At 43.6% G+C, this 10,189-nt stretch overlaps 1 protein-coding gene across 3 annotated transcripts in view; it reads left to right on the plus strand.

Moving 5' to 3' along the window:
• Positions 1–9,853, plus strand: part of LOC125741943 (ubiquitin carboxyl-terminal hydrolase 31-like) — a 31,262-nt gene extending 21,409 nt beyond the window's left edge. For 2 of the 3 annotated variants that reach the window (XM_049013496.1, XM_049013498.1), the window contains exons 10-17: positions 963–1,040; positions 1,385–1,514; positions 2,288–2,407; positions 2,899–3,118; positions 3,405–3,563; positions 3,950–4,102; positions 4,399–4,434; positions 4,529–9,853. In XM_049013496.1, the coding sequence (XP_048869453.1) occupies positions 963–1,040; positions 1,385–1,514; positions 2,288–2,407; positions 2,899–3,118; positions 3,405–3,563; positions 3,950–4,102; positions 4,399–4,434; positions 4,529–6,003 (2,371 nt within the window). In that variant the 3' untranslated portion in view covers positions 6,004–9,853. The remainder of the gene's footprint in view (positions 1–962; positions 1,041–1,384; positions 1,515–2,287; positions 2,408–2,898; positions 3,119–3,404; positions 3,564–3,949; positions 4,103–4,398; positions 4,435–4,528) is intronic. The other variant, XM_049013497.1, reaches the window with a different exon arrangement.
• The last annotated feature ends 336 nt before the right edge of the window (positions 9,854–10,189 follow it).

Below are 10,189 nucleotides of genomic sequence, written 5' to 3' on the forward strand. Positions count from 1 at the left end.
TGCCGATGCGTGTATGAGAATCCATTTTTTAATCATAACATTAAGGTATGAAGCCCAGGTTTGAAATGGTTTAAAGTGAAGATGTTGTTTTTTTGTAGTCATCGTTTTTGCTGTATCTAGGCAAATATCTAGGTGACCAGCTTTTGGAAGTTGTTGGAGTGCAAGTGAAAGTATCTGTTTACTGAGATTTTATTATCTTTTTCTATGAAGCTAGCTTTCTCATTTAACTAAACAGTAAAAAAATGCAGTACTGAATTACTGTGGGATGTATTCTAATCTGTATTGACTGCTTTGGCACGTTTTCCTTAATTTTAAAATTTTCTTCATTTTTTTTTCTACCTTAACTTGCTTGCTGAAAAATTTTGCAAAGGTTGCCACCCTTTGGGCTAGAGGACAGCAATGGCCATGAAAAAAATTCTGTCGATAAAACACCATAAATTATACAGGCCATGTACAAGAGTCTCATGTAATTTGTAGTGTTACCATAATCAGTCAACGGGTTGTGGGTCTGACTCAAACAGATGTGGTTTCTTCAGATTTATATGTCCAGTACCCATGTCTCTGGGCTTCTGTTCGGGTAATAAGCTACTAGCTTTAAAATTCCACGATCGAATGCCAGCATGAGACTTGATGTGTCTTGACTCTGAGGGAGATTAACTGTGCTGAACGGACGTGGCAAGAGCTGGTGCCTATGCTTAGAAAGGGCTGCATGAGCTTCCCACAGAAACATATGCCCCAGCTGTCAACATGACACTAAACCCCAGCACTGCCTCTCTCTTCTTTACCGTATTACACTGTGCCATCATTGATATTTTTCTTGGCCTCTTATATTAGTGGTTTTATGGTAAGCAGAGTTGCTGTTTGCCATGTTAACAGAAACTCTTCTCCAGACTCCTGAAGTCTTCCCAGCTTCTTTTCATGGGTCTGTCCTTCAATATTTCAGCCTTGTCTTTTCTCTGCAGGGTTTACAAGTCCTGTGGCCCAGGGGGGCCCCCACACGTCAAGATAGTCGTAGAATGGGACAAAGAGACCAAGGATTAGTAAGTGGCAGTGATCCGAGAGTTTTAGCCCTTTATTGGAAGTATCCCCTGATTTTTATATTAATTAATTAATCTATTTATTTTGTTCCTGTTTCTGCGGTTGTACGTTTATCTGACAAGTCACAGCTATTTAGTTGGGGGTAATTTTGCTTTTAAATATGAATAAAATACATTACATTGAATCTTTTGAGGTTACATTAGTGCAGGGCAGGAGAAACTGAATTTAGGAGGTGATGAATCCAGTGTGATTATTTTGTGTAGGGGCTGTTTGCCTATTATTTTCACCCACGTCGATGCCAAGCATTAAGCTGCCAGCCTAACGCCCCCCCCATCCCCCCCTGCAGCCTGTTCGGTCACACGGAGGACGAGTACATCCCCGATGCGGAGAGCGTGCGTTTGCAGGTGGAGCAGCACAGCCACCCCCAAGTGTGCACCCTGGCGCAGTGCTTCCAGCTGTACACCAAAGAGGAGCAGGTACCCAGTCCCCTCTCTGTGTACTCATATGGCGGCTGGAGAAGGCGCCGAACTCCAGCAGCCAGCAGGGGGCGCTGTTGTTGCATGTCAGTTTCCCTGAAGTCATACATTTACACCTACATACATTTTTTTTCCATTAATTAAGGAATTTGTATGTTTTTGATCAGCTTTGCAGACTTGTTAGTACTTTTAGTTTGTGTTACCTGAATCATGCAGAATACATGCAGAAACTCTGAAACTCAAATGAAATACCTCATTCATAAATAACTTCTCATTTTGAAGTACAACAAGCATTAAATGGTAGCCTCAATCCAATTATAATTTACAATTTTGAATTTAGGGCACTGATAAAGTATTAAATAATGTCAGTAGCTCCAGCAGACACAATTGATTTGTTAAATTATTAGATAATCAGGTTCATTAATCCTCAGGTTTAATCCAAGATATGCAGGCAGTTATTTCTTGGGAAAGTTATATCAGCAACTGATTAACGTCCTTTTGTACATTCAAAGACGCTGTATATTCTGATGGAAATTGTGATAATTAAATTTTCATACGAAAAAGATACCAGACTATAACCAACATTTCAGTATTAAAACCTCAGACCTGCTTTGAATCAAGTGAACCTTTTTTTAGCAGTTATCATAAGTAATTGCGAATTGCATTAAGCTGGTTAGCTGAGAGCTTGGGTTTGACCTCGGTTAGGCCGTGCTCTTAGCACGTGCCAGTGTGCGTGCTCTGCGGCTGGAGACGAATTGGTGTCCGTGTTACAGCTCGCCCCCGACGACGCCTGGCGCTGTCCCCACTGCAAGCAGCTCCAGCAGGGCAGCATCAAGCTCAGCCTCTGGACCTTGCCGGACATTCTCATATTACACCTCAAGCGCTTCCGTCAGGTAGGGACCGGAGCACCCACTGTCAGACGGTGCTGGATTATTCATGAGACTTCTGCTTCCAGAGTAGGTCGTCATTCTGCCCCAGAATTTAGCTTCATTTTTTATTATTCAAAACAGTGTAAAGACTTCGGGACTGTGAATTAGGGTGGTGTATGGGTTCGGACTATGTGCCTGTGATCGGAAGGTCGCTGGTTCAAATCCTGTGGCTGACAGAATGATGCCACCGATGGGCCCTTGAGCAAAGCCCTTAACCTCCAATTACTCCAGCGATGCTGCATGCCAGCTGACCCTGCACTGCGACCCCCAAGCTTGCTCTCACCTGTATATATGTCTGGGTGTGTGATGGAGCACAAGTAGGGATGGCCGATAGCACAATTTAAAGTGTCACTATTGAAATGTAAGTGTGGAATCTGCAGGTGCCTGAGATGGTGCAGATTTCTGGCGCTTGGGTCTGCCTCATCCTTCACGACTGTTTGTCGATCTCCTTCCAGGACCGGGACCGGAGGATGAAGATCCAGAACATGGTGAAGTTCCCTCTGGTGGGGATGGACATGGCTCCTCACATGGTTAAACGGAGCCAGAGCAGCTGGAGTCTGCCCTCACACTGGTCACCTTGGCGACGGCCCTATGGCCGTGACCCGGAAGACTACCTCTACGACCTGTATGCAGTGTGTAACCATCACGGCACCATGCAGGGAGGGCACTATACAGGTGACGTATATATGCTTCTGGGTTAGGATAAACTCATTGGCCTTAAAGTCTGTTTTTTTTTTCATTCAAACAGTAGGTGTTGTGGTGTATAACAGGGTCTGAAAATTGAGTAGTAAGATTAAATGTGTTAAATATATATCTGCCTACCACCGTGTGCACTAAGTAATTCATGTATTTTTCTAGGTTTTCCTTAAGTGGATAAAACCTCTCCGCTCTGTATTGTCTAATTCTAACACTGATTCTGGAAAATAAAATCATAAATATTTCGCTTTCTTGTATTTTTTAGCATATTGTAAGAACTCCATCGATGGACAGTGGTACTGCTTCGACGACAGTGACGTCCAGCTTATCCCTGACGAGGACGTCTGTAAGGAGATGGCCTACATCCTGTTCTACCAAAGGAGGGCCACCATCCCGTCCTGGTCAGCTAATAGCTCGGTGGCAGGTGTGCGTCGTCTTGGGAGAGACAAGCTCTCTGCGTTTTCATAGCTGAACAGCAGGATAAGGTGTCCGTGTTTTTAATCCCTGAATCTGACAGAAAGCTATGCTGACTGATTATCGAAATCATATATTCGTGTCCATTTGTTCCAGTGAGAAAGCTTACAATGATGAGTTTTACCTTCTCCATTGTTTGGGCTTTTTTGATGAGAACAGGCCCTGAATGGATTACTAGATTTGCAGAAATTATGCAAACCGTACCGAGAAAATTTATCTACCTCTTTGTTTGAGCTTTGGAACCTCCCTATTTGGCTCTTTATCACACAGCAACGAACCATGACATTCTCGTGTGTTTTTCTTCACGTCCCCTCTGCTGCCCCCTACTGGCCCAAGGCTCCACCAGCTCCTCCCTGTGCGAGCACTGGGTGAACAGGCTCCCGGGCAGTAAGCAGCCCAGCGTGGCGTCCGCCGCCTCTTCCCGCCGCACCTCGCTCATCTCGCTGTCGGAGTCGGTGGAATTCGCCGGGGAGCGCAGCGAGGACGACGGTTAGAAACAAACGTTCCCATTCATATCCCCAACATCTCCAGAAAGCTGCATAACTAGGCGGATTGTAGCCCGATTTAATGTTACTGCTGACAAAGGAGCCGTGGTATAATTCCTTATTATACCGTATTAAAATGTCTTTTGGTGTAAAGCTTTGAGTAACATTATTCCTCTTATTAACCCTTCTGATTTAGATTATGATTCTAACTCTTAACGAGTCAAGACTGATGACCGTGAAGTGTTTGTTGTCAACTATCTTTTTCTGTTTTACCTTTTCTGCATTCTTTCTAACCTGTAGAATGTCTGGCTAACAAAGGATCTGCTACCATGCTGAGTTAAGAGAACAAGCATGCCTTCCTCTTATCTCAACTATCTATCTAGTCCCGTATCAGTGCATTAGTTTAAACCTTCTTGTCCTTTCTTTTAAGGGGGATTCTCAACCCGGCCCTTTGTAAGGAGTGTCCAGCGGCAGAGTTTGTCTTCTAGATCATCCATTGCCAGCCCCCTGGCAGTGAGTGAGAATGGGACCAAACCATCCTGGTCCCTCTCAGCTAAACTCCAGATGAGGTCCAATTCTCCTTCACGGTTTTCTCTAGATTCTCATTCATCCCCTACATTGGAGAGGATAGGAGAGGCCGGCGATGACAAGGTCTCCACGTCCTGCTTTGGCAGCTACAGTAAGCACGAGAGACATTCCAGCGGCAAGGCGCCGCTTGCAGTCATGGACGGTACCATAAGTGACGACGGCGGCGGGAAGAGGTCTCTGGATGAGGCCTACTGCAAAGCCCCATCTCAGTCTGACAAGAGGAGCTCCAAGGCTGAGCCTGACATCCACAATCAGGCCACACCTGTGGACCACGCAGCCTCCAAGGAGCCGAAGCATCGATCCAGCTCCGTGCCAAAGTCTGAGGGCACGACGGCTAAGAGAAGCTCCTGCAAGGCTGCGGTGGAGTCCGAAAAAAGCTCGAGAAGACGACACACCGCATCTTCTGCTCAGAACTCGCCAGCGTCCCAGGTCTCCTCCAGCCCCCATATCAGGAGCTCCACCAAGGCACCCAGCTCCAAAGACAAGAATAACTCCAGCAAGACCGGGAAAGCATCTTCCGGAACACCCGCCAAGAAGGAGCCCTCTCATGGTCAGGAGGCCGTACTGTCAGCCGCATCCCAACACAGGCAGCGTCTCTCCTCCACCCCTCAGTCGTCGGCCTCGCCCTCACCCACGCGCAGGAAGATTTCATCGGGCGCTGAGAGAAGCTCGGCCTCTGGGCGGAGTAGGCTGGCGGAAAGAAGCGCCAGTCAGGACTTAACGAGGGCCAGCACCTCCGCTGAGAAGCTAGGTGGGGCGGCCTCCCGGCCTGGCTGCGCCGCCCGCACCTCCCTGGCGCACAGCTCTGATGGCAGGCGGCCCGAAGGCAGGACAGTAAGGAGCTCCAGCAGCAGCTCCTCCGTTACCAGCCTCCGATCCTCCAGCGTCTCCTCCAGGGACCTTCGCAGGAACAGTAAGTCGGAGGATAAGGGCCTGTCCTTCTTCAAGTCAGCCCTGCGGCAAAAGGAAACCCGCCGATCGGCAGATTTCGGCAAGACCGCCATCCTGGCCAAGAAGGTCTCTGACGGGACGGCTAAGTCGAGTCCTGAGATTAAGAACGGTACAGCAGGGGCGGGAGAGGGGTCAGGTAAGACTGGCCAGCAGATGGCGCCAGAGCCCCAGCCGGGCAAGGAGTCATTTAAGACTTGCACACCTGTCAGAAACTCTGTACTATCTGCTGGCAAATCGAAGTCTTCCATGTCCGAGACGACTCAGTCTCTTGGAAGTGGCAGAAAGCCAGCCGATAAGACAGGATCCTCCAGAAATCTTTCTTCCAGCACACAATCTCCAGCACGAGCAACACAGAAACCTCACTAAAATTTTGATTTGCGGTTAATTTTTTTCTCCCCTGTGATAAAACATTTTTTGTTGTGCCTAATATATACACAGTATATTTTTCTTTCCTAGAGATAACATATAAATTATTAAAGCGCCTTTCTATTAATTAAACAAACCAAAAGAATTGATCTGGTTATAATAGATCTGGTGCAAAGGGTATATTATTGTAAACAGAACTAAATACTAAAGATTCACCGGTACTAACTTCTGGTTGGTGTTGAATGGCATGTGTGCATAACGGCACAGTAACTGTAATATACATAAAGCATTTAAGAGGTGATTTCAGGTGACATCTGCATCAGTTGATCGTGAGGGTTTTACAGAGGCTGGAGAAAGTGAAACCTTGTGCTGTTTCAAGGGCAATATTTCACAGTGACTTATTTTGTTATTGGTGAGGCTTTTCAGTGCACTTTAGAAACGTTACGTAATTTCATCAAAACTGTAATTATTGGCTAAACACTGTATTGCCTAAAAACCAAGTGTTTTATAAAAAATAGCGTCGTCTATAAAAGGAAATTGGCTCAGATTGTATGAGGGACTGTATGCACTGAGCAGCTACTGAATTTTATATTTTTATTGTCGACAGGATAACCGCTGTTAATAAACAGGCGGGTTTGAGCCATCCTCCATGACTTATCTTACTGGAAAAATGAGAATAATTTTCCTGACAGTAGAATGACCTTTCATTCCAATTAATTGGGCCTGTTGGAAGTCCCTTATTCCGTTTATTAGTGTGGCATTTAGCTGATATCCATATCGCGCAATCCATACGTGTGGACGAGACACGGCCTTTCCGGAAAGTTCTGCTGTTGACTGCAGGTCCAAAAGAATTTTTATGAATAACACAGTCAGTCTTTAATTAATCAGACGTACTGTGTGGGATGTTTGAATGGGAGAACATAATTTAATTTATGATTACCTGTCAGGACGTTGTCCCTTAATCTGTTTCAGATTGTTGCGGTATTGTTTATAATGGTTATATATGCTAAATTTTCAGTTTATATACCCGCAGCTGTAAAGAAATTCTATGCTTACACTTTATATTTAACTGAATTTATAAGGATTGTAATAAAACTAATAAGATATTAATGCTTTTTTAATCCTCGATTTTGTTTTTTTACGATCTCCCACCTCCTGTTACTCTAAATCAGGTGGGTAAACTCTCCTTGCAGTTCTTGTATGTTCATGCAGATATATATATGTATGTAATATGTATATATCTGATGCATGTGATGCTTTTTGCCGACGTGCGGGTGAGTTGCTCAGTGGCAATTGGCTTAATCAGGGCAGCCCATCTCATCCATCCTCTCGATTGGCTGTTGAGGAAGGATAACGGGGGGGGCGGTATATGTTCTGACATGTTAGGCGTGACCCCCCCACCCTCAAAGTTTTGACAGGCGTGAGCTCATAGCGATCTTTATTCTGCCAGTGGAGCCGAAAGGGCAGGAACTCAGGATGCCGTCGGCTGAATCTGTTTTCTTCTATCAGGGCCCGAGTGGGGGTGCGTAAAGTTCGCGAGCTGGGCACCATTATAATGACCTCCTGGCAGTACTGTAGTTATGGCCAGAATCCCTTGGGAATTATTGAGAGAGGCAGGAGGGATGGACGTGTTTCAACTTTGCGTGACTCCTCACATTCAGCCGGCGCTGCTCTTGTCTGCCATGCCTTATTTCCGTTTATTTTCCTTTTTCTTTTAATCCCAGTAACGCTAATCCTGGTTTATAGTTCTCACACAGGTGTACAATATCTCAAGTTTTCTAATAATCAAAAACCCAATTTCCAAAAAAAAGACAATGCATTCTGTCTTTTGATCGATGTATATAATTGTTAGTCATAATTAAGTTTCGTCAGTGTTCTTTTTTTTGAGTGCAGCACTTACAAAGACTGATTGGCTTGAAACATCGATTTACTTTTTTTGTGTGTGAATGAGCGGTACTGTGAAATGTTGCCCTTTTACCCACGATCACTTCTCGCTTTGCGTTCGCTGTCAATGCTGCCAGTGGCTTTCTGCATCGGACCGATTTCCTACAAAAGGCATCTACATGCTTCAGCTCAAGGTAGCGGACCGGACGCTGCGTTACGGCACCTCCGTGCCGACTCTGGTGCGCCTTTGCACCGTGGACAGCTTTTGCAAGCGCTTTCTGCCATTGTCCATTTTGTCGAGTTGGATGAAAATACCATTACAGCTATTGTGCCCCCTTTTTGTTGGCTTTCATGTTTAGGAGGAGCAAACAGCTTGTCAATGCACTGACTAATACAGAAAAGAAATGCAGTTTAAAGATTTATGGAAGCAATTTTGCATGATACTGCTGATGCATGCACCAAACTATGCAAGCGACTGTTGGTAATGGCTGCACTGAAGTTAAAATGCTAACATGTAGGATTATATATATACATATATATTTGTATTGTATTTTTTAAATGCCAGCAACGGAGAGCATGAATGGTCCTCTTAAATGTTTTATTTGCACATTATTGAATTGCTCTTGGAACTTGTGTGAACGGTGGGTATTGCTAATTTGCATTAAACAAGTTACTCCAAGTCTCTTACATAACTAGAAGTTTTTTTCTCCCCCCCGCATCCATTTCTTGTGGCAGGTTTTTTTTTTGAAGGCTAATACGTATTACAGATGTGCCCGAATATTTGTGCTTTCAGTTCTGCCAAAAAAAGAAAAGATATTGGTCCAGCTTTGGTTTAGAATCAAATATTGATTCAGTGTGAACAAACATGCAACAAACCCAAAGCTCTGCATTTCAGAGGATTCCTAATTTTTCGGTTAATATGTGGATTGCAGAAACGCTGCAGACATTTGGCTTTAATCCGGGACGTTGTGAGTAGGCCTAGTGTTCGCAGTTTCCCGTAGGACTCAACGAATGAATCACACCTTTATTTTGTCTGTTTCATCAACATGCATTTATTGTATGTTTTTGTTTCCATGTGACATTTGTTTACAATGTTTGGTTATTTAAAGAAATATTTCTGCTTATGTTCCGAATTTCAGTGTTTGCTATTGTTTCCCCCATCTTTTTTGGCCCATTACAACATTAAAAGCATCTTAAAAGCACTTTATGTTCAGTATGCACTATGAAATTGGCTACCATAGTATTTTAGAGTATTGTAGAATCTGTTTTGATGTCATTTGCCTGTACAGCAGAAAAAATAGGCATTCAGAAACTGTGTAAAATAATTGTATGAGAATTTTCATTAATCAAAAACGAGAATAACTTAACATATGCAACATAATTTATACTGTCTGACAACACATAATTGCGGTTTAATTTGTGTTTCAGTACGTTTGCACTTTTGTATATGAAATATTTACCTTTTTCAACAATGATTTTTTTGAAGGGGAACATGTTCATCAATTTGTTTACCAATGAAACGACAACAAGATGTTAAGTAATAAAAAGTCAGTTTTTTTTTTGGTTTTCTTTTGTAAAGTTTTTTTTATTGTGTATTTTTTTGGTTCTGCGTTTTGAAGGCTAGTTTTGAGAACTTTTCTTTACATCCACTGGGTGGCGCTTTCTGACAGCCATTTACTTCTCCAGTAAACAGCTACGCTTTCCATAAGGGGATAAAGATTCGGAATCTAATTTCACAACAATGTACCGTGCCTGGTTAATTTTAAATTTAAGTTTGCCATAAAGTTTTCTTTACCTCACCTCAAAATAAGGTTTCATAAGGAAAGCTTTTGTCTTCCCCGTTTTGCTTTTTCATATTGAGTGAATTACATTTTTGCAATTTTTTTAAGGTTTGTAATTTTAGCATTGACATTTTCAACAACAGAGCAATAATAATAATAAAAAAATGCAATTTTTTTAAATTGAAGGCCTGGACGATTCTGCCTTTTGGTACAGACTATGCCTTTCCCCCCGACTCACCTGCCCCCGCTCCAGGTATATGGGAACAGAACTGAAAAAGCTAATGCCCCAGCCTCTTGTTGCGGTACCAAACGTGGCACCAGCAGGGCACAAACAGCAGCATTTGCACTTCTCTCTTTGGGCCTTTCTAACATATCTGACCATTTTCAACACGATGTGCGGCAGAGTTGTTTCAATGCAGGATTAATGTCCGTCCTATATCTGCGTACTTGGTCACTGTTCTAATAATACTTATAACCCAAATCAGTGGATAAATATGTAATGTGAGCAGCAGGCAGTATAT

This window comes from Brienomyrus brachyistius, chromosome 5 (assembly GCF_023856365.1).
Source record: "Brienomyrus brachyistius isolate T26 chromosome 5, BBRACH_0.4, whole genome shotgun sequence".
Classification (NCBI taxonomy): Eukaryota; Metazoa; Chordata; class Actinopteri; order Osteoglossiformes; family Mormyridae; genus Brienomyrus; species Brienomyrus brachyistius.